General features: G+C 43.6%; 1 protein-coding gene across 1 annotated transcript in view; it reads left to right on the forward strand.

The window, feature by feature from the left end:
• Positions 1-22,153: 22,153 nt before the first annotated feature.
• CCDC148 (coiled-coil domain containing 148) overlaps positions 22,154-26,346 on the forward strand; it is a 32,600-nt gene continuing 28,407 nt past the window's right edge. Inside the window, exons 1-6 of the mRNA XM_052676071.1 lie at positions 22,154-22,265; positions 23,068-23,171; positions 23,901-23,983; positions 24,146-24,309; positions 24,576-24,671; positions 24,760-24,941. Of these exons, the coding sequence (XP_052532031.1) occupies positions 22,164-22,265; positions 23,068-23,171; positions 23,901-23,983; positions 24,146-24,309; positions 24,576-24,671; positions 24,760-24,941 (731 nt within the window). The 5' untranslated portion in view covers positions 22,154-22,163. The remainder of the gene's footprint in view (positions 22,266-23,067; positions 23,172-23,900; positions 23,984-24,145; positions 24,310-24,575; positions 24,672-24,759; positions 24,942-26,346) is intronic.

A 26,346-nucleotide genomic window follows, 5' to 3' on the forward strand; every position in this document is an offset into this window, starting at 1 on the left:
CTCCAAGCGAGCGCCGCAGAGCTCTCCTGCCGAGCGCTCTGATGCAAAGCACTGCTAAGGGAAGGGAGAGGTGCTCTGAGTTCCTATTTACAAATAGGACAAGCAGCAAAGGCTGGCCAATTATACAGCCTACACAGTATCTACGAAGCTTTTGCTTCGCGGATCCAATAGCTACAGGGTAAATTTCACTCACTGCCCATAATTATTAGCCTGTGGTTGCATAAACAGTAACTACATTAAAAATCCCCCCATTGAGCTGTGATGCAGACAACAAGTTTCAGCTCGTATGTCTTCAAAGGCCTTACAACAGATTTCTTTCTTCCCTTTAATAACAAATCACAATACTGATCAGAATTAGGTTAGCCGTGGTTTTGATTTAAGGTTCACAGAAACTCACTACGTTTCAGTTAAAGCACCCAGGTAATGTCTCATATAAAGAACAGATCCCACTAATGGAAGAGGAGAAGAGAAGAAGGGTTAACTTCAGTTCTTCGTAAGAACGGATCAATCCCTTTCAAAAAGTAATAACTTGTGGTTTTATTCTGTGCACTAAAATAAAGGCATAGTTATACTGACTGAAAAAGCCAATTAGCACAAGGTCGGCTGGTCTTTGTTTTCCTGTGCTATGCAAAATAAAGAACAAGGGGTGGGAAGGAAGATCCATGAGAGATGACCATGGAGGCATTCTGGAGAAAGAACAGTATTTAGCTATTTTTTCCTTCTGTAACTACAGAAGGTGATAGGAGTAGTTTATTAAGCTTTTCTGTTTGGAGGGAAGAAAACAATAATGGGGAAAAAGATGCACGCACATCAAAAGTACCTGAACTTAAAAACAAACAAAACCAACAACAAAACTGTTCAAAAGTCATCCTGTTTAAAAACACTAAGAGTGGATTCTCCCTCACTTTCCGATTTCCCTAGCTTGCTACTTTGCCTTCCTTTGCCTGTACGAGAGGGAAGCGACAAGGCCCGGGAAGGTGAAGGCGGCAGTGAGCTGCCCTCGGCTCGCTCCACCGCGGCTCCCGGCAGCCGCAGCAAACCAGCCCGACTGGTTGGAGCCGCGGCCCTTCGGCAAGAGCTGACTCAGAGCAGAGCTGCACGTCACCTGCCGGGCTCCGGGCCTTGGAGCGCAGCTGAAGGGCTGCCAGTTGCCACGGAGGGAAACTTCCACCTTAAGCCTCTCCTTTCCGTGATAGTTTCGGGGCCTTCGTTATTCAAAATGAAATAAACAAGCAAAACAACAACAAAAACGTCACATCAGTTGACTGAAAATGAAGCGGTACTTCCCTCTTCCTGAATAGCACGTGGCTCCCCTTCCTTGGGGGAAGGAGCGAGCTGCTAAGGGCGAAGACGAAGAGACAGCCAGCGGGAGAGGAGCTGAGGCCCGGAGGCCAAAACTGGCTGCAGCTGACATGAAGCCATGCTTCGGTCTGCTCACAGCACAGCCCTGGAAGGTGACTGGGGGCAGCTCCTGGCTGCCCTCATTGCCCCCCACTCCTTCTGTGAGCTTCACCCAAAAGAGAACAGGCGGGCGTCCTGCCGCACAGCAGGGCACTGGAGGTCATTCCACACACCTCAGGCCAACAAGGCTGCTAGCAGCAGAAACCGACCCGCAGCCCTCTGTGCTGCACCCCAGCCACTGCCTGCCAGCAGGGCTCAGGGCATGGCAGAGCAGTGCCACGTGCCCACACCGTGTCACACCCAGCTCCCCATCCCCGCACACACACTGCCGTGCTCGCTCAGCTCCACACCGCCGTAAGCCTCAAAGCAGTTCCCATTTCTCCTGGAGCGACAGTTCACATCCAATCCATAGGGAGTTGCTATCTTATTTTCAGTGAGGGTCGGGGGAAGGGAGGAAATAAAGAAAAAAAGAAAGAAAATCAGAAACTAAGGCAAACACTCCTGAAAATTCCAGAAGTTGGAGCCACTGCAGCAGGAGTTAATCACAGATGCACAGTGCTTTTTATACATGGCAACAAAGCCCTTTTTCTGCAGTAACTCTTACAAGATGTTTCCCATCAAATGTTTCTGTTCCTGATGCTGCTCCCAGCTCACCTTTCCAGCTGTCCTTCACCCCAGGGCACAGCCAGGGCCGCCCTCGGGTTCAGAGCTGCAGCCCAGCACAGCAGGTGACAAAGGGCCTCATCGCCCCAGGGCTGCTCTGCTCCAGGAGCCCTGGGAGGAATCTGAGTGAGAGAAGCTTCTGGCACACTCGGGTGTTAACCTGGACACTGCCTTGATTGAAAATACTAAGAACACAAATGGGAGATGAGAGCAGTGCAAAACACAGCTGACACCAGGCTCACAAGGACCTCTTCTCAAGCACCAAGAGCTATGCCTGCTTTTCAGGAGACTTCTCTAAGTGGTATCACAGTGATATCACTATATTCTGGTAACAAACCCAACCGTTGTTCATGCTTGTAACAACAGCCTCTTCCTGCTCACCCTAGAACAGGTGCTTTCTTGCACCCAATAAAGAAACAACCAGAGAAACACTTGCAGAAATTGCTCATTTTCAGCACAACTGAAAAAAATAAATGAATAAAGCCAACCAAAATCAAGGCAGTACTCACAAAGCCATTCAAAGTTGCTGAAGTTACCGTAGCCATCCAACCTCTGTGTGTATATTTTAAAGACATAAAGTAAAGCAGAGATGCAGAAATGCTTATTTATGCTTCCCATCAGTGGGAACACAGAGCAGCCCATTGCCAGCACCGACCACTCGACACCACTCACTAATGAAGGCCACTGGCATTTTCACAAAGCACACATCAACATTCAACCTACGAGATAACTCAAAACACGCTGTACTGATGCCCTGCTGGTAAATGAAGCTACTAGGAGCAAAATAACACATCAGACCACTCTCCTTGTTAACACTGCCTTACTGAACTCGCTCATCTATTATAACAGGATCCTGCACAGTATTATTAAAGTAGATAATAATAGCAATCAACAGCACAGCTTTTGGCTTTTCCTTTCCATGCTATTGTACGTACACACATGCCCTAAGAAGAATTGGGAGGAGTTGGTTGGACTGGATGATCTTGCAGGTCTTTTCCAACCTTGGTGTTTCTGTGATTGTGAGTGCTGCCTGCTTACAGGGGAATACAGCAGGACTTCCATTACCGATCCCACTACCAGCCTACAACACCTCACAAGACAGAAGGAAAAAAGACATTCGGGTCGGTGCTTAACCAGGTCCCACGGACAGCCGCTCCCCGAGCAGCAGGACGGACCCTGGCCAGCAGTACAACGCCAGCAGCCGAAGGGGAAACCGTAACTATCGCCGCGTTCTCTTGACCTCTAAAGTGCAAATCACCCCTAAAAAAAAAAAAAAAACAACAAAAAACACAACAACACAGAGAGAGAACGCCGAAGCGTCACGGAAGCATGCAGCGCTACCGCAGAGCCGACCACACCTTTCGGCCAGCCCTCCATCCCGGCTCAAAGGTCCGCGCGCGGGGCCGCGCTCAGATGGCGCCCAACGCCCGCACGTGCCCGCGGCGCTCCGCCTCAGCGCCCGCCCAGGGCCTCGGGGCTCCGCGCTGCGACGGACGGAGCCGGGCGGGGGGCAGCGGAGCTCGGGGGCCGCGGCGGCCGGCCCGCCGCGGCCCCGAGTTCCGCCGCCTCCCGCCCGAGGCTCGCCTCTCCCCCGCCCGCCTTCCCGCTCGCTCACTCACTCACCGCGGGCGGCGGCGGCGGGCGCGGCCGCCCCCTCAGCCGCGGCGGGCCCTAGCCCGGGGTCTCCATGGTGGCGGCGGCAGCAGCGCTGGTGGCGCCGCCGCCCGCTCCGCCTGGCCGCGCTCCGCCTCCCCGCCGTACGTCACGCGACGCCCCGCCCCCCGCCCCGCTCCTATTGGCCCGACTCGAGGCGGGGCGGCGGAGGATTGGTTGACGCATCGCGCCGAGCAGGCCAATGGCGAAAGGAGTTGAGGTTGCTATGGTTACCGATGCTGTTAGGCGGGTGATGGGGAATGCCGGCAGTGCCCCGCGGAGGCGCGCGGCAGTGAGGACGGTTTGCGTGTGGCTGCTCTGACGTTCGGTCCGCGCTGCTAAAGGTGCCGCGAACCTCTGCTGGGAAAGGAAGGGCAGCTGAAGTGCCGCTGCTGCACTCGTAAGCCCGGAATTCATCTTCGTTACCCGCTTGGAAAATCGTCCCCTACCCCTGGAAGATTCTGGTGTGATGTCTGTGATAGCCGTTGCCATTTGCATGGATTAATACAGTAAGTGCTGCTGCTTGTGCTAAACGCAAAGCTCTTGGCGTATGTAAGTCTTGGCTCCTGGCTGCCCTGAGCATCCCATTATTCATTCTGTGTTACACACAAAATGTTACCAAACCAGAATGGTGACCTCCTTCTAGGAAACAGAGTCCAGAGGAGTAAAAGCTTAAGCTTTGTAAAGGAAGAATTAGCAAGGGTGGAATAAGAACATAGAATCATAGAATGGCCTGACTTGAAAAGGACCACGATGCTCATCCACTTCCAACCCCTGCTATGTTCAGGGTCACCAACCACCAGGCCAGGCTGCCCAGAGCTGCATCCAGCCTGGCCTTGAAGATAAAAAGTGGGGGGAAGGGTCAAAGCAGAGAGAAGAGCAAAAGAGTAGGAGAAATAAGATGCAAGAACAGACCTAGAATAAAGGGATGAGAGAGCATAGAACCTCTGAGAGTGATGACTTACATTGCCTGCAAGGTTGCTTCACCCAAAGGTGCACTGGATTAATTAGATCAACTTCCAGTCTAAACTGGATATAACCTATAATTTGGATGTTGCTACACTGGCCTGGCTTCTGCAGATGACAGCGTTTAGAAAATGAAAAAGCTTACTCGCCTCGCTTGGCAAACGGAACATTTCTGAGCGTTATTGTTGTGAATACAGAAGGCACAGTCTACTGGCAGGCTGTGAAAGGTGGCTTAATGCCATCTCTTGGCCTTTCAGATTCTGGGTGGCTCCAGGTGGACAGCTGCAACCTTCAGTGTTATTTGGAACAGGCTGTTCCATGTGCCCTGTCTCCCTGCAGAACCACTACACTCAGAGTTCTCTCTGTATTTTGGAATTTACAGCTGGGGCTAGATGGGAGTGAGGAACAACAGCAAGAATGAGAAAATGCTCTTCAGCCAGTTTATCTTGGCAAGATAGAAATACAAACAGTTAAAAAATAGTTTTTTTTGAGACCCTATAAGATTTTCAAATATATTGAATGACTGTCAGTGAAGAACAGCAATTTCATTCTAATTGGTATTAGTCATGCAGTCATAGCTTTTCATATTTATTTTGGCACTCACAGCAGTCACTGCATTATCTAATTTGACCACTGTGTATCACAAGTCATCAATTCCCACCCATCTATCCCTGTACTGAGCCCCGTAGGGACAAAATGTGTTGTGGAAAAGCATCTGAGTTTGACTCGCCAGTAAAAAGAGCTTGATTCTCCTGATTCCATTCTTCTTATTCCATTAGCTAGTAGTTGCCTTTATTAAATACACATTTAAACTCTTACAGCAATTTCGGGATCAGCAACAAACAAGTACTGTTTCTTTCTATCTTTTTATTTTTCAGAATGTGACTTGGAAGTAAGATTTCTTTCTCATTCCCATTATCATCTGGAAAGTGCCAATTCCATTATGTTTGCAAATCTTTTTAAAAAAATCTAATGGCATATTTTCCTTCTGAAACTTCTTTGTTTCTTATGAGCCTTAAATCTGTTCTCTTAAAAGGTTTATGCTTGTTCTCCAGCTTTTTAGGCACACAATTTACTTAACGGATATTTTGCTGCTGCTGTGCTCCTTCAGTCTTTCAAGTCATTAGTATGTTTTTCTGCTTCATTTAATCTATCCTGAAATTAATCCAATTTATCTTTTTTGTTTGTTTTTGGTTTTGTTTTCGTTTTTAGTTCTGCTGCTATGTCCTGTCTGGATGACCCGCAACATCCTCCCACCACAATATCTCTTGTGTGAACTTTTCATAGAATCGTAGTATTGCCAGGGTTGGAAAAGAGCTCCAAGGTCATCTAAACCAGCTATCCACCTACCACCAATTTTTCCCCACTAAATCATATCCCTTACTACAATATCTAAATGCTTCTTGAACACCTCCAGGGGCAGTGACTCAACAACCCACCCTGGGCAGCATTCCAGCACCTGAATGCTTTTTTGGAGAAGAAATTATTCCTAACATCCAACCTGAACCACCTGTGGTGCAACTTGAAGCCATTCCCTCTCATGCTGTTGCTAGTTAAGCTGGAGAAGAGGCCGACCTCCACCTCGCCACAACCTCCTTTCAGAAGTCGTAGAGAGCAGTAAGGCCTCCCGTGAGCCTCCTCTTCTGCAGGCTGAACAATCCCAGTTCTTGCAACTGCTCCCCATAAACGTGCACAGCTCCATTGCCCTTCTCTGGACATGTTCCAGGGCCTCGATGTCTTTCTTGTAGTCAGAGGCTCAAAACTGAACACAGCTCTTGAGTTGCAGCCTCACCAGAACTGAGTACAGAGGGACGATCTCCTCCTGCTCTGCTGGCTGCCCTATTTCTGATACAAGCTAGGACAGCATTGGCCTTCTTGGCCACCTGGGCACACTGCTGGTTCATGTTCAGCCGAGCATCAACCAACACCCCCAGGTCTGTTTCTTCCACATGGTCTTCCAGCCACTTTTGACCAACACTCCCTAGAGACACCCTAGAGGAGTCAGCTCCCTGCAGCTCAGACCTCCCCAGTACAGGGGCTCTTCTCCTGCCTGCCCATCTCTCCTGAGCAGCCTAAGCCACCAGCCTCAGCCCTGCAGCAGCGCGAGTTGTCCTGCTATCTCTCACTGAGCCTGCGGTATCATAACCCTAAGACTGGGCCAAAAATTCCAGTTTCCCTTGCTCATTTCCAATGCTACATGCACTTGTGTAGAGGAGCAGTATGAGGAGCAGTTCAGTTTGTTCGGCCCAGAGAAGAGGAGCCTGAGAAGCCCACAGCTCCTCACAGGGAGTGGAGCAGCAGTGCTGAGCTCTGCTCTCTGGTGACAGCAACAGGGCCATAGGAAACAGCTCGGAGCTGCATGTGGAGGGTCTGGTGGGAGTGAGGGAAAGGCTTTGCTCCAGAGGGCAGTGGGCATGGCCCCGAGCTGCCGGAGCTCAGAGAACATTTGGACAGCACTCTCAGCCATAGGGTTGTGTTCAGGTGGTGCTATGTGGGGCCAGGAGTTGTGTTTGATGGTTCTTGAGGGTGCCTTCCTACTCAGGATGCTCTGTGATTCTATGATGTTCACAATCCTTGCAAAACATCATCATGCCTATCTTTAATTTGAGAGATAGTTTCTCTTTTTTCAAGATCACCCTTGCTTTCTCATTTGAGGTAAGCACACAGGAACCATGGATTTGTTTAGAAAGTGGGAGCTGTTGCCACAGAAGTGGGAGCTGTTGCTCCTTGGAAATGGAGGACTGGGAAGATCAGTATTGGGCACAAAAACAGTGTTGTCTTTGTCTTTTTTTTTTTTTTTTTTTGGAAACTGTTTAGTGCTGTCTCTCATCTGTAATTTCTTACAGATGCTGAAATTACAAAGGTTTGGAAAAAAATTACTGGAGAAGAGTAATGTTCATGGCAAGGCTACTGAACAAATGAGCAGCTGCTTAGCACTCACAATGGAAATCATTCAGATGTGTGGGGCTTTTCCCCCTCATCACTAAAACCTACAATTTGATTTTAAAAGTTACTGCAAAGCATTGTGTTGATGTCACAACAGCTCAATCATGATACAGTTGACTTTGGGTAGCTTCTAAACTGTATTTGCATCTGGTTTTAGAAAGCAGTGTGCATTCCCATGCTTCTTTTGCTGTAAACTGAGATGTGGGAACTAATAGAAGATGTATTCCTGGAAGAGTCATGGAGTGACATCTTGCTGTTTCAGCCAGGGGTTTTACAGAAATATGTAGTCTTGTATGGAGACATATCACATCATTGCTCTGTCTTTGGTATGGATTTCTCCTTCTCCGTTTAAAAACAAGTAAATGAGGAAAGCTGTTTGGATGACACCAAGTTATTTGCATTTCCTTTTTTCTTCTTCTTCTATTTCCATGGTTTTGCAGGGTCTAGAATCAGAAGTTCATACCTGGTGCTTCAAGCACTCGTCATATCATTAAGCTTCTCAAGGCACAGCCTCTTCAGTCTGGGTGAAGCCTAGGTGTGATGGAAAGGGGAAGTGCTATCCTGTCATGTTATCTCTCTAGCTTTCATTGTGCCAGCAAGCATGATTGCACAGCTGTGCAGTCAGCTAGGTTGGAAAATTGATCCAGTTTTCCCCAAACTCTCCACAACATGGCTTCTTTTTCAGTTGTATCAATGTCCTCGTCCAGCTCGCTGTTCTGGCCTTCAGTGCCCACACTGAAGCAGTGGGCAACTAGCCATGTGTAGAGTGGATGGGGGACCTTATCTTCTGGCAGTGATGTGAAATGGGCTGCCCTGAGCATCTCTGCCAGCAGAACTGAGGTTTGAGGAATAACAGCTTGCTGGACAGCAATATAAACTCAGTTGCTGAGTTTAAGAAAAGTAACCTTTCTTTGGCAAAACAAAAGGTGTCCATATCAATATATTGTCCTGGTTTATAGGGTGAAACGGTGAGTGCTCATTTGGCAATGTGGAGGGTACAGTGTGCTGCACCACAGGGACATCTATAAATCAGGGCTGCTCCTGCGTGTTGCTGCATCTGACGAAACCGGGCAGCTCAGCAGCAGCTGAGTGGGCGATATGGGGAGGGAATGTGAGAATAAGCTGTGGGAATGCCCAATAAAGAAAAAAAGGATTAGCAGTCACTGTTTGGTGGGTTTTCATGTTCTAAGCCTGTAAGCATTATCTGTGGAAACTAGCAACATATTTTTAAGAAATCAAGACCAAAACCAAAACCCCCAGCCAACAAAACAAAGCCACCAGCACTGACACAAATGCCACAGAAACTCTGGAGGGTGCAAGCACCAAAATCTGTTCAAGGATAGGTGAAGGCCTGCTGGGATAATTCGCAGTTCCTACGGGACAAAACCGTGCTGGGCTTTATTTGTGGACTGGAAAAAAACTTGGGAAAGTTGCCAAACCGTAATCTTTCTCATCAATCTAGGAACGCAGAATTTCAAACTGGAATTCAGGCAGCCTTACCAAGACAACAAAGAAAATACATAAGCAAGAAGGCTTTTGTTTATGGACTCTGCTTTTCTAAGTGTTGAAATAAGAGGCTTTCAGAAAAATATCTTTGTGTGTGACTCTGTATCTTTCTAATTGTTGGAAACAAAATGGAATCAGTGGGCTTAGCTGGTGATCAGTGGGGCTGTGATCTGATGACAGCAGTCCAGATCCCCGTGCAGAAATTTATACTCAGTGATCAGTAAACGATTTCTTTCTCAGTGGATTGATGACTTCTGCACACTCTGGGTGACATCAGGTGTCTTCTGCTGAATTTCTGCTATTACTTGGTATTGATTTATTTCAGTATCAGATGGCAAGGTAAATGTGATGGTACTCAGAGTTCTGCTGCAGCTCCTTTAAGCCCAGCTCTCCAGCTATCCCTGCCTGTGAAATAGCATCCTTTTCCCATTGGCCCTGTGTTGCTGAAGATGGAACATTGCTCTGAAGCACTGGCAGCTCTCACCCCAGTCTTTCATTCTATGTTGCTAAAGTAACGTGTTTTCTTTTCTCATTAAGCCATCCCTTTCTTCTACAAAATCTGTACAAAAGAGATGCTTCTTTTCTAAAACTTCACAGCTTTGGGCTTCTCTTCAGAAAGATATCTCTGCTACCTCTGGATATAATAATGCTATTAGTCCTGTAAGACCTTTCTTCCTGGTTATTTCATGCAGCCTTAGGTTGGTTGGTTATTTCAAATGTATTCTAGTTCCCTTAGAAAAATGTTCTTTTACTTCCTGTTGTATATTTGTGTAGTATCAAGAACGTGTGATACCAATTCAGACTTTACTAAACTCCTTGTTTTGGTATGTTTAAGGTTATACATGCAGCTGTGTGGTCCTTTGGATCCTGACCAGGACGGCCATAGCCTTGCAGAGCAGAGTCCTCAAGAGTAAACCTAAGTCTTTAGGAAGGAGAATGGCACCAAAGCTTTTACAAATAAACAAACTGACATTTTTTTCTTCTACAGTTTGGAGTGATCTGTATGGATCATAAGTGTGGAAATAAGGAACTATGCCGTGTTTTCTTACAGATTCACTTTGAAGTGCTGTGCCTTGTCTAGTTCTGGGAGCCACCTGTTAGAGAGGTAATGCATATTTTAGCTTGCCAAGGGAATTGATTTTGTTTTTAATCACAAAGTTAAATGTCCTTGTGACATAAAAGCATGAGAAGGGTTTACTTGGCTCACTTTAGTGTTTAGAAGGTTAAATTTTGAGCCAGGAGCATCATTTCATTAGTGCTCTTAAGCAAAGAAACCCTAAGTAAGAAGGCTGCTTTTCTTAGGGCTTCTCTGCTGTGTCTGCTATCTGTGTTTATATGACTCAAAAGTTTTCTGGTTTAAGAGAAAAATAAGACAGAATCAGTTTTGTGTGGGTGGCTGAAATGCTCTTTTTCCAAAACTGATGAGCCTGAAGAGATCATGAAATTGCAATATTTTGTTCCCCTAGTATCTCTCACCTTGGAATGCCTCAGACTTTGTTTTCCACTAGCAGAAAAAAAGTGTCAGGCAACACGGAGATGCTGTGCTGTAATGCAGGGAATGCTGATTCCACTGCAGTTTTCTGTAACATCGTTTTAAGCTCTGTTATGTTAAATGAGTAATGTAGATCCACGTTTTTTATAGGAAGGATGCCAGAGCAGCATAGTATTATGCTGTTCTATGCACCATTGCAAATATGCTCCTTTCCACCTATGGTAGTGAATGAGCAGACATGCTTTGCAAGTCTGCTAATTAAGGGTCAATTTTACTGTACGTTTGTTGCTGCTTAAATAATGGAGGAAATTATAGGCTGCTGTGATGGATAAATTCACTTGCTTCTTCCAGCGAGGCTTTAAATAAATGTGTCACAGCATATGGTTTAATTTGTAATATTTTTAATGCTACACATGGAGGTAATGCTCTTAATTTCAATTATGCTTTGATATGGACAGGTGTGCTGCCTGCAGCTGGCTAACTTTAAATGCTGCCCTTGGTCAGTGCAGATGGCCTGTCCGTGTTTGCACAGAGCAGCACAGCCACATGGCAGCTGGGTCCCTCGGCTCGTGGCTGCCTGGCAGGCATGGGTGACTCCATTTCCTACCTTCTTATGTCCTTTCTCCACTGCCAGACATTTGGTTTCCTTTCTTTTACATCGTTGTTGCACTGAAAACATTTTTTTTTTTCTACGTGAAATTTTCTTCATTTTATCTTGGGTTTGCTAATTAAAACATTTGAAGATACAAGAGGGAAATAGAAGTCCTCTTTCACGTATGGCTGTCCAGAAAGGTTTTGTTTCGCTTCTGTTCTGCTCCCTTGCAGCGTCACAGTCTTCCCACAGGCTGATTGCCCAAAGCGCTCCTCAAACTGATCTTCATATTCTGGATTAACATTTACTTAATGAGGAAATAACGAAGTTATGTCGGACGAAGAGGACTGTGTCACTTCTGGGAGCATAAAGGTTCTAACACTTGACTGTTTCAAACAGCTCCGCAGTCCTTTCATGAAGGAACGACGGTTTGATTGATAATCCATCTATGGGATTTCTCTATCAGCTGTTTTGACACTGAATGATGAAAGTATTATGGTGTGTTACTTTTGGTGGAGGACCGAGTGCTGCAAGTTCTTTGAGATCAAAATGTTGTGAACGGGTTTTCAGCACTCAGTTTGCTGGTAGGAGGAAATGGGTCTGATTAAAGGGGGTTATTTTTAGTTTTTACTCCATCCTGTGCAGTGAGTGACTTTTCTGCCTCTTTTTGCTAACAATGCTGAGGATCAGAGCGTTCAAACACCTGCATGTCAATATTCCTTTCCTTTGGATGGAAACATGCAAAAGCCAAGAAATTAATATTTCCTTCTAATATTTAGTGGGAGGTTTGGCGTTTTTTTTCCCCCTAGATTTTAAGAGATGTCTAGACATTAGAAAGTGAGAGCACTGACATGGAGGGACTTGAATGTTTGTTTTCTCCTGAGTTTGTCAGGAAACATCTGTCCTGCTCCTGTAATCAAAGCTGCTATTCATTCCTAACATTTTTCAATGGAGTCAGTGGTTCATTTCTGGTTTTTATTTTTAACTGTGTACGTCAGTAGTGATTTACTTGAACTGCCAACACCTGCTGTTGCAAAATTAAGAAACCCTTGTTTCCCCAAAATGCACCTATTAAACTGTCAGTGATTCTGCTGTTAAATTGCCTTTTGTGTAGAGGTGATACGGCTTCATATTATTGATTTTACATTTATAATACATCTGATTTAAAACCTGCTTAAAAGTTTAATTTTAAATAGCATGTCCAGACCACTAAATGCCACCCCCACAATAATTTTACTCTTCTGTCAATTAGCATCACTTTAGCCAAGAAGGAAAAATGATGGCATCACCTGAATCTGCAAAGACTTTTGTATGTAAACGATGTGTTGAACGGAGGCAGGGAGATCCAGACTCCTTTGAAGTTAGTAGCTCAGTTCTTTGTGAAGTCTCATGCTTGTGGAATTGGGACCTTCGCTGAGGAAGAAGCACCAGAAGCTGTGATGTGTGACAGCCTCATTGGCCAGCTGTGCAGGCTTGGCTTGCTGCAGAAGTGCTGACTAACACTTGTGGAGTTTAATTTCTATTTAAATGAAAGGGAACAGGATCTTGCCTTCATGTTTGGCATTCCCATTGAAGAATATGCTTAAGTCATGTGCTTGAAGCACAAGTACTTACATTAAGATAAGAACATTCTTAAACGTTTAGTGAAATTGGAGGCATAATCCTTTTAAGAAGACATATTGGTATTACCTTGGAGAGTTCTGAGCTGCAGTGAAGCACCGACTTATCTGCAGGAGCAGAAAAGGACGACTGGTGTGCCCTGTGCTTCTCACTGTCACTAAAAGGTTTAGTCACGGCCGCTTGTAGACATGGCTGATTTAGCAGGCTGGGGGAACAGTTCTCTATGTAGCGATGGCTTCTGTTCAATGCCTCTTTCTTCTTTTGTACTTTTTGTTTCTAAGATGCATCGAGGCTTCCATCCTGGAGGCTGTATTGAAGTTAGAACAAAGCCTGAAAGTGTGGTGCCTGAATCAAGGCTTAGACGGACTTTCATAGCATTGAAGAGGTTTTAAAAACATCAGCATTACAGCAGAAATAAATGTAACTTGCAGTGCTTATGTAATTCTCCTTGCTACATTCTCTAGTTACCGAAGATTAAACATGGGTTTGAACAGATCCCGCCCTTGCCAAAACCATCTCAACATACTTATTTTCCATTTTGTAGCAGTCAGAACATCCAATCTGTGGAATCAGAAAATGATTTCAGTTGACAGTCTGAGATCAAATAGAAACGTATGACATGATTGCAGAAGAGGTTGCGAGAGAATTTGTTCTTACTTAATAGTAAGTAATAACAGAATACAGTAGCCTTAAAATTGCAGAAAAATGGCCAGATTGCTGTGGGGTTTTGGTTTATTTTATTTTTTTGGATCAGTTCCCTCAGGCGTACTCCCCTACATTCTGACCAAAAGGACAAAAGCTAATGGGAGTGTGTGAGATTTTGCTGAACAGAAAGTTGTTAGCTGAAGGAAGAGCTGGAATGTTTGTCAAAGGGATAAATAAATAAATCCGGAGAGGTAGCTGTGCACCGCTGAGGTTACCAGGATCCACTGTTACTTTCTGAAAGGGACAGCATTCCTTGTGGTGGGGTTTGTCACTGAGGAGATACTTTGTAGAAGGTGATCTTCACCTGCATAGGGCGTAGCTCTGTGTCTGCTCAGTGCCCTCAGGTTTCTGAGCTGCTGCTTTCAGTCTGCCCTTGATGCTAAAAACAAGCCTGAGCTAAGACCTCATCGTGTCTAAACTTTTTGGAGACAAAGTCTCCCCCCACTGTAAGCTCTGGAGCACCTTGTAGACTGCAAGCTGAGGAGGAGGAAGGTCCTGGCTTCTGCTGCCTGCTGGCTGGGACTGGAGCTTGTGTCTGTGATGGGGGAGCACAGCCATCCGGCACGGCTGGCTCCACGTGCTGGAGCAGTGCTATCACCAGGCAGTCACCCAGCCACGTCCTGGAAGGACACTCACCTGACACAGATGCTGTCTGGGAAAGCAATAACAGTTGTGTAGGTACGGGCCAGGATCAGCGAGCAGCACGTGGCACGGCCGAGCTGTTGGTCAGAGCCTTACGGGGCACTGGGGGCACTGGGGGCACTGGGGGCACTCAGCCATGCTGCTGTCCCAGGGCACTGCTGGAGCTGCTCTGCTCTGTGCTGCAACCAGCATGGGGCAGAGCCAAGAAAGGCAACACAGGTGGATTTCTGTTCTCTTCGGTTTTTTGAGTGTGAAGGATTGGGTAAAGTGTTCTGGATTGAATGCTCAAGTGACACGACATCTCACCTTGGTTTAGGATGTTTGAGTGGTAGGCACTGCCTGACAGCAGCCAGAGGACGTTATCCACGTTATCCCTTCAGATGTACAGACTGAAAGGACTGACCAAGTTTCTGGATAGTGTGCTTGATCCCAGCTGTGTTTAACAGGCATTAATAAACTGCTGAAAAAGGCCACAGAAACAAACCTATTCCAGAGAAAATATACAATGACTCGAAAAGCAGGACAGCTTGCTGCACAGTGAAGTTACCGTTGTTCCAAGCTGTACTACGTACCAAATAGCTTTTCTTTACAGAAGAAGTGTGTGAATTGAAGTTACTCTGCTGTACAGATGAACAGATTTCTGAAGCGCTGCAGTCTTACCAAAACTGAGGCTTTCACTCTGAAATTTCTTTAGGTTCAAAAACAAGTATACGAAAAAAAAGGAGGCAGATGAGATATCAGGAATAGTTTACTTGCTAGATCTAGCTCACTATCTCTGCTCAAGCAGCTGCAAAACTTTAAAATTAGTCATTTTCACCATGAAACACAAATTCTAGATAATAAGCTGTAGTAGTTGCTACAGATTTCACCTGCAAGTTAGACAAGGCTGCAGGGTAGGCCTTGAGTGAGTGCTCCAAGAATTAACCCGCAGTTATTAAATATATTTGTCATTTCTAGGTGCACAGTAAATTCAGTCTTGGTGAGATTATCATTACGATGAGAATATACCCAGCCCTGTTCCCCTTTGCATGCAGACTCCACAGCTAGAAGTGCTAACAGGTCATAGAATGTAGTGAAGCAGGATCACAGTGGGAACTACTTTTTTAAGGTTGTGAACTGAACAAATTCTTATGGTCTCCTCAAGAGCGAAGGGAGGAGAGTGCTTAAGGACACTGTCACGTGTACTGAAATGCAATTAATATCCTTTGAATTCTTGCACTGCCTTTTGTGAACTGGAGTGGAAATGCAAGAGGAAGTAGACAATATTTCTGCTACTTATCACTGTCCACGGCTTATGCTTGTAAGCACAAAAATGGAAGTGAGCTTTCTGCTCTCTGAAGCTGCACAGCTCATTCACTCGGCAGGGATTCCCTCGGGCAGCTGGCACTGCTCCATGTGCTGTGCGCAGTGCTGGCGTGCCCTGCCTCTGCTGGGTCACTGCTGCACACACAGGTACGGCTGTGCAGCTCTGCTGGGCGCTCAGTGCTTCTCAGAACCCTGTGCAAACAGCCCAGCTGGAGAACCCTTGGAGGTACTGATTCCCTCTAACATCAGCATGGGAAATCGAGGTGCCAAGAATAGAGAGAGCAAAGAAAAGCCATCCTGCTTTGTTACAGATCTCTCAGTTTGACTAGAACTTTGTAAGGAATTTTGGTGTCTCACTCTGCAGTTAGAACTAACCCATGCCTTTGTGTATGCATTATGCTGGGCTGGTACAAGTCTGAGAAGTCAGAATTGTTCCACAAGGCACTTGCAGTCTGTGCTGTGTCCAATAGAGAGAAATGTGTTTCTGCTTGCAGAATCTCTGAATATGGTATCCTTGCTGTTATCTCTGGCAAGGGAGATGAAAACTACTGTGTAAATATTAACCACAGCATGCAAATCCCTGAAGAGACATTGCCCAGTGTGCTGCTGGGCAGAGCTTGGGTGGCTCTGCTGACAGTGGTCACAGCCACACAGAATCATTTGGTTGGCTCTTGCTCTTCTTTTCTTGGCCTCAACCGATGCAGCATGTGTCTGGTGCTGTTGGAAGAGGCCTGGGGCAGTTTTACCATGCTGTCATGTCAGGAGCAATGTCTGTAGGTGATGGTAATAACTGCTGAGCATCTCCCTGAATGAGGCTGGGGTTGTGATAGCTGGTGATTAAGTATTTCTTGTCCCAGTTGTATTTCTGCTGATTCTTCCAAGAAGTAAAGGCTATTCTGTGCATAGCTGACCTTTTTAAGAAGCAGCAGAAAAATGTATTTTGTTTTAGAGGGGAAAGAAGAGACATTTCAACTTTGTGTGTCTTGACATACTAAGTAAGGGTGTAACTCTCATTCTGTACTGTTCTGCAAGTCTCTAAGTAGAGAATTTACATATAGAATGGATTTGATTAAAAAAAAAAATCAATTCCAACTGAAGTATATGTGCAGACGGAGAATTATGCAGAAACAGGTTGTTACGGCCATAAAACATTACCATCACAAAAAGGCCAAACAAAGCAGCTTCTTCTAGGCAGAATTACTCCTTTGGCTGGATGAATTTGGCCTTGTTACATGGTTACAGGTTAAACCCAAGCAATTGCTTTAAGGAGAGAAAATGGGACCAACAAAATGAATATGCTAATTCTTTTCTTTCTTTTTCCCTTGAGCAGTGTGCAGACTTTGGGATAGCACCGTGAATTTGTTTGCAAGTGACTACTAGACTGTAAAATAAACATTTTAAATGTTTTATAATAAGAACAAACTCCCAAATGTATTATCATATTTTCTCCTTCAATTTCAGCCCCTGTGATCAGATGTTGGCCTTCAGAGCAGCTCCTGACCCACCGATACTGCCAATTTCTTCCTGAACAAATTTGGAAAGGTCCCTTTCTTGTTAATGTGGTTGCTCTTGAGTAAAGGTAGATGACGTTTAGACTTGTGGATTTTGGTTCAGTGCAAGGCAGGGTTTCTCTCACTTAAATAACATAGAAGAATATGCACTGAGAAGCACTGGGAAATGTCATGCCATCAGTGAGCATTCGCTATTATCTACTTGCTGCCATCATCCAATATTCTTTGTACAGCACCTGATAGCCGTGATTTTTCTTTGCTTTCTAACTTTCATCGTTAACTAAAATACAGTATGAATATCAAACAGTGGCTTGGAGACACAGGAATGACTGTGTGCAGTTGTGGCTTAGTTTCAACTGCATTTGCTTTTTTTTTTGTTTTTTTTTTGCAGTGATAATGGTACTTCGTTCAATGAAACTTGTCCATCTCGGTCAGGTTTTTACACTTAAGCTGTTTTTGATGATTCTGCAATGCAGAATGTTGTCAGGAAGAAATATAGCTCGCAGGAACATACAATACTAAGTATCTTTGGTTGCAGTGGCAGAGTTTGGGTAGACTGAAATTAATAGCTCTCTGTCAGAGTCATTCCCTCTCAATTGCTTCTGCTGCTCTTCTCTGCCTTTCTTTTTATGCGTTGGGCCATCCTCGGAATTTGTGTGGATAAGCTGATTCAACTTGCTAGAACAGCAGAAAAATAACTCCACAAAACACAGGTGAACAGACTTTGCTGGTCTGCTATTTACTGTGCGGCTACTTGCTGCAGGAGCAGCACGTGCCAAAGCTGCACCACATTAGGTGGAATTTGTGTCTAGGAAGCAACGGTGAGGTGAAGCTGGGAGTGAGGGGGAGAGTTTGGGGCAGACTTTCTCTTCTGCTGCGGTGATAGGTGATAGGTGATAGTGCCTAACTGAAGTGGAGACACACTTTTAGGACATCAAAGTTGGCCCTGCTAGGCAGGGGGGTTGGAACTACATGATCCTTGAGGTCCCTTCCAACCCGGGTGATTCTGTGATTCTGTGATTCTGTTTGTTTTTTAACTGCATTGTAGATGTCATTATTTACGGTTGGACTCGATGGCCTTGGAAGCCTTTTCCAACTTTGGTGATTCTATGACTGCAGTGTAAATGCGAGGCTGATCCCTGCGTGCTGTAGACCCTTGATGTACATTGTCTGTCCTCACTGCGTATGAAGAATTAAGCCAGTATTACTGAAACAGCTGGGTTGGATTGGCAGGTGTTAATGCAGAGGCTCTTGAAGGAGTTCAAAGAGATCTAGATATAAACTATAGTATGTAAGTACAAAATCAGAGAGGCCTTTCAGGCTTCATTTCTAAAAATCAAAGAGCAGCTCAAAAAGCAATCTTCCATTTGGACCAGTAGGACAGAGACATTTCAAAAAGCATGAAGGATGAGTGATCTACTTGGTAACAGTGTCACAGATCCATCAAATGAATCACAGTTTGGTTTCCATTTCTCAGCTGCTCCCTAAATAACATGAGAGATTTTTTGAACGATAGCAAAAAAAGTGAAATCTTTCTTAAAATGGAAGATGAACTTGTGTAATTTCTAATTACATATTCACTCTGATATGTGCTCTCCTCTTGGAAATCAATGTGTGTTTATTGTATGTGTATTTTTAGCACCCTCAGTGCTGGTGTTCTCAAGACATGTTTGTTTCTCACCAGATGCTGAACAACACGTAGAAAGAAGTGAAGCAGACCACAGAACAATGTCTGCAGCTCAGAGGATTGGTGATGTTGGTATGCACACTGTCGAGTATAAATTCAATTGTAAAAATAGAACAGTTTATGCAGTATGTGATTTAACTGTGATGTATGGAAGCTGCTCCAGTATTTTGATGTCTAATGCAAAATATGTTTCCACAAAGAGTGGGGTCAATCTGTCAGATTTTCTGTAGGGCATGTAGCAAATGCGAATCCTTCGGAGAGGCTTGGAGGAGGGTTGTGAGATAGCTTTCAGGACTTGCCTTAGGATTTTATATGGGGTCCTTCTGCAGTGCTCTAGAAATACAGCTTTGAGCCATGGCGTGCTTACTGATGAATGGGAAAAAAAGTTTATAGTGATATTTAATGGCAAGTTTCACTATTAAAGATACCCCCCCCCCAAAAAAAAAAAAAATGGGAAGGAAAACCTCATCCTCTGATTCTATGAAAATTCCCAGCTTACACATGAAATTACTGAAGGTCTGAGTGCTGAGCCTTACATTACCTGGGCAAATGTTGAAGTATTTTTGTTCACTGTTAAAATTGTATCTCAGGTTTAGCCAATATTTATTACAGAGAATTGTGAAAAAATGTTAGCTTAGTATTTTTCACTAATGTGGATGTGTATGTATGTATTTTTGGATGTATATGTACATATTAGGTACATAAAGGAATCTTTATATTTGTAAGACGGAAGGCACATCCAACACAGAACATATTAAATGTAAAGTTTTCATCTGATATGCTAGCAACCTCGTTTTGGAGTTAATTGTACATGAATAGATTTAATTGCCTTCAGAAATATCCTCAAAGAGGAAGGTCCTCAGTAAAAGAAGCTGATAAAGATTGCGAGTGGAGATTCATAAGGTTCAGATGTACAAGGCAAAGCAAAAAACATATCAAAAGCAAAGGCAAAAGTGAATGACATGGGGTGAGAGATTTGGGAATTGACCCTGCCTTCCATCCCTTCTGATTCTTGCAGATGTGAAGGAGCACCACCAAGTGTAACCTTTATGTGTTTCTCTGATGCACTTCTCCATGGTCAGACTAAAAAAGAAACAGGGCTTTTTTTCTTTTTTTCTTTTTTTTAAATAACATTCCAGTTTCTTTTCTGTTCATCCAGTGGGGTGTCTCCTTCTCCTTTCCTCACTTTCTGCACTGAGCTCTGTTGCTTCCCCTATATCAGTATGTCCTTCCTGTTCTTCCATTCTTTTTGCTGTCTACCCTTTTCACTCATTTAATATCATGAGAAAGAAAGAGAACAAAAAAGATGTGTTTGTTTTTTTGATCACACCCTTATCCTTGATACACCTCACTGAGGAATAAAGCTGGCATACAGAAAGCAGGGTTTCAGAAGCTGATGGTAAATGGCAGCTGTTAAACAGGGACACCAAGCTGTAATTTCATCGAGTGGCTTAAGGAGAATGACAGTGCTGTTATAGGCCAAGGAATACTGGTCAGGCTATTGCAATTTTGACCGTGACACCCAGGTGGGTTCCTCACCCTGGATATCTGTACCACAATTTGGAACAATTGGCGTGAGAGCTTCATGCTAGCGAAATGATTTCAGAATAACTTCTGATTCCTGATCAGAAGGTGACACTGTCAGCAGGTGAAGGTCAGCAGTGGCATGAGAACAGCAGCAGCTGTAACAGGCACTGCAGGGGGAGAGGCGGGTTGTAATTTCCTCTGGAAGGTGGCTGTCCCAGCTTTGTTCTGACACTTACTCGCACCATAGTAGGCTACCCTGGAATTAAGTGAGGTTCAGGAATGCTGGAAGGCAGAAGATCACACTACTGTGTATTTCTGAGATCATGAGATCTTTACCATTTATGCTGTATTTAACGACTCCTGAGAGTAGTTAGTATCAGTTACTGATAACAGCAGTTACTGATTCATTTCGGATGGGTATGACAGGATGAAATTGCAAACCTGGCTTATCTCCCAGGTGAAATGCCTGCAGAGAGCCTTAATTAGCTACGTTATGGAAATGCTCTGAGGCTCTTGCTGTGTCCTGCTGCTTCTGAGAGTGGACACCAATGCTGCTACTTGAAATGACTGCAGACTGGCAGTGATTTAAAGGTTCAGGAGCAGTAGTGAAGAATTAACAGGCTTAAGAGGAAGAACTGAATGTGTACTTGTTCAAAGGGTTGGTCTGCTAAATTTTCCTTCTTTGAATGCAAAATGATGGTACACAGAATCACAAATCATTTGGGTCAGAAGCTTTGGTCAGAAGGGACATATGAGATCACGTCGTTCCAACCTCTGCTGCAGGCATGAACACCTCCCTGCAGCCCAGGCTGCTCACAGCCCCATGCAGCCTGGCCTTGAATGCTTCCAGGGAGGGAACATCCACAGCCTCAGGGGGCAGCCTGTTCTGTGTCACCCTCACAGTAAAGAATTTCTTCCTAATACCTAGTCTACACAATCTCTGATGGACAAAGTTGTAACCAATCTCAAAAGCAGGGAAAAAGTGTTCATGTAGAATCTTGCTAACTTAGGGAAGAGGATTTCAAATCTGGATCTAAGGGAACAAAAGACAGTAGATGAACAATGCTTCCTACAGGACTAAAAACCAGGGGAAAAGAGTTGTTCATACAAGGATTACAGGAAGGATAAAATGGAAGAAATTTTCCCTCTGTGAGATCTCTTGAAGGGAGAAGCGCGAGTTAACTTCACTGCGTGGTGAAAGACCAGCTTGATTAAGCTTTATCAAATGCTTTTTCAGCTCAGCTGCCTCCTCTGGGTTTTTGGACAACAGACTTTCAGTACTGAGACAACCTTTCAAATAGTGATGGGGATAGAGAAATCGGATAGGGATATGGGTAGAAGGTGGGCATTCTGAACCACGCCAGTGTGACAGGAGCTGAGCAGAATGCTTTCCTTGCTTTTTTTAAGGAAGTTCTGTAGGAAAGTTTTGCTGTTCTTGTGGCTGGAGATTTGATGACAAGAGTGTCTGAGACTGACCCAGTTTGCATTCAAGTATTGATTTATAGAGCTTTTCTTTCAAAAAAAATCCTATTAATCAATTCGTACAAGACAATACATGTTGAGGTGGTATTCCAGTTGGTGTAATAATTATGCCTATATTGAAGCCTAAATATTTCTGTGTTAGAAGTTACTGAAATTCCAGTAAACTCTATTTGAAGTGAATTATTCTTTTAGTACACATAGAAAAAAATAACTGCTTTTACTACTTATGAAAAGACAAATGGTTAACGTTTCTTACTGCTTCTATCTTATCTAGCTTATGTTTATATCAGATTCCTATTCAGCACCTACAAATCTCTGTTATGAAAACTTCTAATGTTTTTATTGTGCTGTCTCTAATTTCTATGCATAATGCTTTCATTTTTTGGCTCATACTTAAAATATTTCTTGAGAATTTGACATGGTTGTAAATGTTTTATGTGATAACTAGAAAATCTGGTGAATCCTATGAGAATGCTTTGCAGTCAGAAGTACAAACCCATTGACTACAAACGTCTATGTGAACTCACTGCAGCAGAAAAAATGGCATCCAGAAAAATTCAATTAAAGGTATGTATTTTTTCATGTTAATGTTTTTGTGCTATCATGTTTTTAATACAGTGATCATATTTCTTTTCACTGTCTGCATGGGATCTGACAGCAAAGAGGAGAGTAGGGGGTTGGGTGAATCAGGGCATCCTCTGCAAACAGGGGGTTTTTGAAGCAGCTGGCTGGGGAGTGCTGGGGTTGGGTGGTACAGAGGGAGCTGTGGTGGGAAGCAAGAAGAGAAGTAGCAGGAGAGGAGCGAATGTCTTCTGGGCGTTCCGCTCCTTCTTTCTTCTCTTCATTAGCCAGAATGTCTGGCTGCTACTTCCTCCACTGTCCCATGATGGATTTTTAAGAACTCCATCTCTCTGAAAGCACTCCTTCCTGTTCTCCATGAAGTTGAAGCAATGCCTTTGTGAAATCTGCAGATAAATTCAGAGCATCTCTAATTGGACAGATTTAGAAAAGCACCCTTTTTCAGTAACCAATATTTTTCTTCAGAGATGTGCTTTCATTCTTACATCTTCCCACCTGTAAGAAAGTTTGTTGCTGTTTCTTTCTCTTACTCACCCACCCCCTTTATCCTCTGGGAAATAGGAATATGAAGGCAAAGAAGAAGAAGAAAACGGATTACACTTCTTTCATTTTTCATTTTAATTGCAACTTGAAGTGGAATAAAAATTTTCATGGAAATTAATTACCCCCCGTTCTTTAGAAAACAGCTTTGTAAAGAGCTGTTAGGTTTTCTGTTCTGTAATTCAGTTTCAATAGGAAGAAATTCGATATTCACGTACCAAAAATACTGACACTCTTAATTGCCTTGCAGATCAAAAAAATGGAGCAAATTTCAAAAGTTAGCAAAGAGCAAATGCTGCAGAAACAGCACTGCCGAGTGTGGTGGCAAGAGTATAAGAGACTCAGTGAGAACAGGTAGGAGCTGAGGAATTCATTGTTAAATAAATACATCAGATGGCAGAGATTCTTGTGAGGCACATGGGATGAAAGGGACATTAGGAGGAGAAGACAGATCTTTGTGCAGGCAAAAGAGTTTGTGACTGCCATTGAGAGGGGTCTGCAGGTGCAAAGAGAACAGATTAAAAATGGGCAGAGCGAGGTGGATGTTCTGCATGCACACAGGTCACTGCAAAAGTAAACGGAGAGACCTGGGGCTTTTCAACCTGGAGAAGAGAAGAGTGAGAGGGCCTCTGATCAGTGCTTGTGAATACGTGAAGTGTGAGAATCAGATGGGTGGTGCTGGGCTTTCTTCAGTGTCGGGCAGTGGCAGGACAAGAGGCAACAGGCTGCAGAAGCTGTTTTTGTGCCTTTTGAACGATGCCTATTATCCCAGAATTCTCAGGAAGAATACTTCTGGTATCCTGATGCAGTTCTTTTCTCAGAAAGAATTTGCTGCCCAAACCACAACTTTGCTGCCTTGTGTCCACCAGCTTGCATGCTATATAGCAGATCTCTTACAGCATGTTTTGCTGAAGGGAGGGTGGCTTCCATACCTCTCTCCCATCAAACTCCTGCCCTTGGTACCTTCACACGTGGAGAGTCCTTTTTGTTTAATGAATAAAATATCTGAGGTTTATCATTCTTGTAAACTTAAGAACTAAGAAATCAATCAAGTCTTCTGTCAAACTCATGCCCATTTTGCAGGGAAAAAGCAGAAGCAGAAATACAGGCTCTTCTTGATGAAGGAAGTCATAAGTACGACTTTTTTTTGGATATATGGGACTTGGGTAAGAATTTTCAATTCATTTATTGATTATTTATTACAGTCAAAATTATCTTAATTGCTTGTTGAGTTTTTAAATAGCGGTCATGACAGTTATTGGTTTAGGAAGCACAGTGCTGCATAATACTTTGTGTTTTAGAAAGCTTTATGTTCCATTTGCACATAGAGCATAAATTGTCCCAGGAGCGGGATGCTTACCAAACTGATGCTGTGGCTCCTATCTGGCAACTAAGAGAGAATCTGAAGTTCTGGCTGTCTGAAATGCAGCATTACGTCACAGAAGACTCATCTCTGAAAAACAAATTCAGTCCAGCTGAGAAGTTACAGCAGGTTGGCATTTTATCATGACTTGTCCGATTTCTGATCATGTGCTGCTTAGCATTTATTTTGTATGCAATGTTTTGAGGCTAAAGCTGACTTGCAGACTATTCAGTAAGTATTCAGTAAGTTCTGCACTTGCCACAGTGCAAATCTGTTTCACTGAAACCTGTAAGAGCATAGCAGAGTTAAACTGGAAATCAAGTTTTTGTTTCTAAATCAGAAATTTCACATTCCAACGATATAAAGAAATAACAGTAATGTATTTCATGAAATAGATCGAATCTGTGAAGAAACAATGGAAAACAGTTTTGGAATTTCTTGACCTTGAAAGTCTGGCTTTGGAAAGAGAGCTTCAAGACTACAAAATAGAAGTAAGCTTTTCCTTATAAATGTAGTTACTGATGTTGGAGAAAACATATAATGCAGAGTAGTGTGCTGAGTAGCATGTTTTCATCCCAGGCCATAGTGCATGGATTTGAAGAGAAAAACGGACTTTTCCATGAAGTTCCTTCAGATCTCCTGTCTTTGAAGTTCCCTTATCCAGACTTGAAGAGCTTTGTTATCAATGAATACCGTAAGCTTGCAAATGAATACTGGTCTAAGCTGCAAGAGATCGATCAACAGCTAGACGTCATATATAGGTAATGATATCTGCTTCTGGATTTCTTTTGCAGAGGACAACATAGACTTCAATGCATTTTGCAATTTGCAGGTTCTGCAGTTTCCTTTACTGTTTTATTCGGTGCAGAGAACAGTTGACTCACTGCCCAGCTCTCTGGGGCTAACGTCAGCAGCTGTTTGCACAGAGCTGAAATGCTTTTGTCTATAAAGCTGATAAATAGGTCTCGTCTTTTAAAGAATTTTGGATCACTGCACTAATTATCATCATAAATAAATGTAAGAATATATATAAATAAAGAGTGGTTTAAAGAAGGAGAGGTTTTTCTGTAAATGAAAAAGTTAATAGAAAGAACACAAATATTCATAATGATCTGGAAATGTAATATGTAACCGAGAAATATAATATGCTAATGGGAGCAAAGATCAGCTTTCCTGCTCCAGCTAACTTGAGTCCAGGAGAGTGCTGAGTTGCATCTGTTGTACCAGCCTTGGCTTCTTTTTGTTCTTTACTGATATCACCCAGATTAAAATGATGTCAGGTTTTAAGAAGGTGGAGAGTGGGAAGGCCAGAGGAATTATTTGGAGCCTGGGAAGAATAAACTGGAGACAGCAGGAAAAAACCTGTTTTATTGGTAAAACAATCACAAACCTGATCTAAACTCACCCTTTTCCTACACACTCTTGCAGTGCAGCACTTAAATATCCTGCCACTGCTGATAAATTAGTGTGGGAATGCTCAAACAGGTGTAAGATGTTGCATCCCCTAGAAAGTGATGTTATCTACATATCTTTTATATAAACTGCCTGGATATTTTGTAGGGCCTTCTCCTACCGTTATCTGAAACCAGTCTATTATTACTATACAGTCCTAGGTGTTATAACATGATACCTATTAAAAATTGTCCTGATCTTTCCAATTTTTATAGCATTTATAAAGCAGCAGGTGGCAAATTTATAGCAGTTTCAGTGTTTATTGCTTTTAGAAACTGAAGATTTTTTTTCAAGCATAATATAGGATGATGATGTTTGATCAGTCAAATTCACTTCCTTTATTTCTGCTGAAACACAGATTTTGTTACTGGGAAAAATCCAGCTTCTAAATTGTCCCATAAATCGTTGGAACTGATGCGTTATAGCTGATGATTCTCTAAGCACAACTATATTTTTGCCACAACTTCCAAGGATATCTCAATTATTTAAATAGCTGAAAGATGGGTTTCGTATTACATATTCAGCACCATATCCTCAGCAACATCCTTTCAACGAAAGGGATATTAGGACTATGGTGAGTAAACGTGGTCCCTTTTTTAAGGCCCATTAACGGGATGTTTCTGGTGGAACAATCAGCAATGACATAACTGATGGCCAGGGAGTTAACATCTCATTTGGTGGCACTGATCATATCATGGAATATAGAATCCTTGT

Source organism: Tympanuchus pallidicinctus, unplaced genomic scaffold (assembly GCF_026119805.1).
Source record: "Tympanuchus pallidicinctus isolate F22 unplaced genomic scaffold, pur_lepc_1.0 scaffold15, whole genome shotgun sequence".
NCBI lineage: Eukaryota > Metazoa > Chordata > Aves > Galliformes > Phasianidae > Tympanuchus > Tympanuchus pallidicinctus.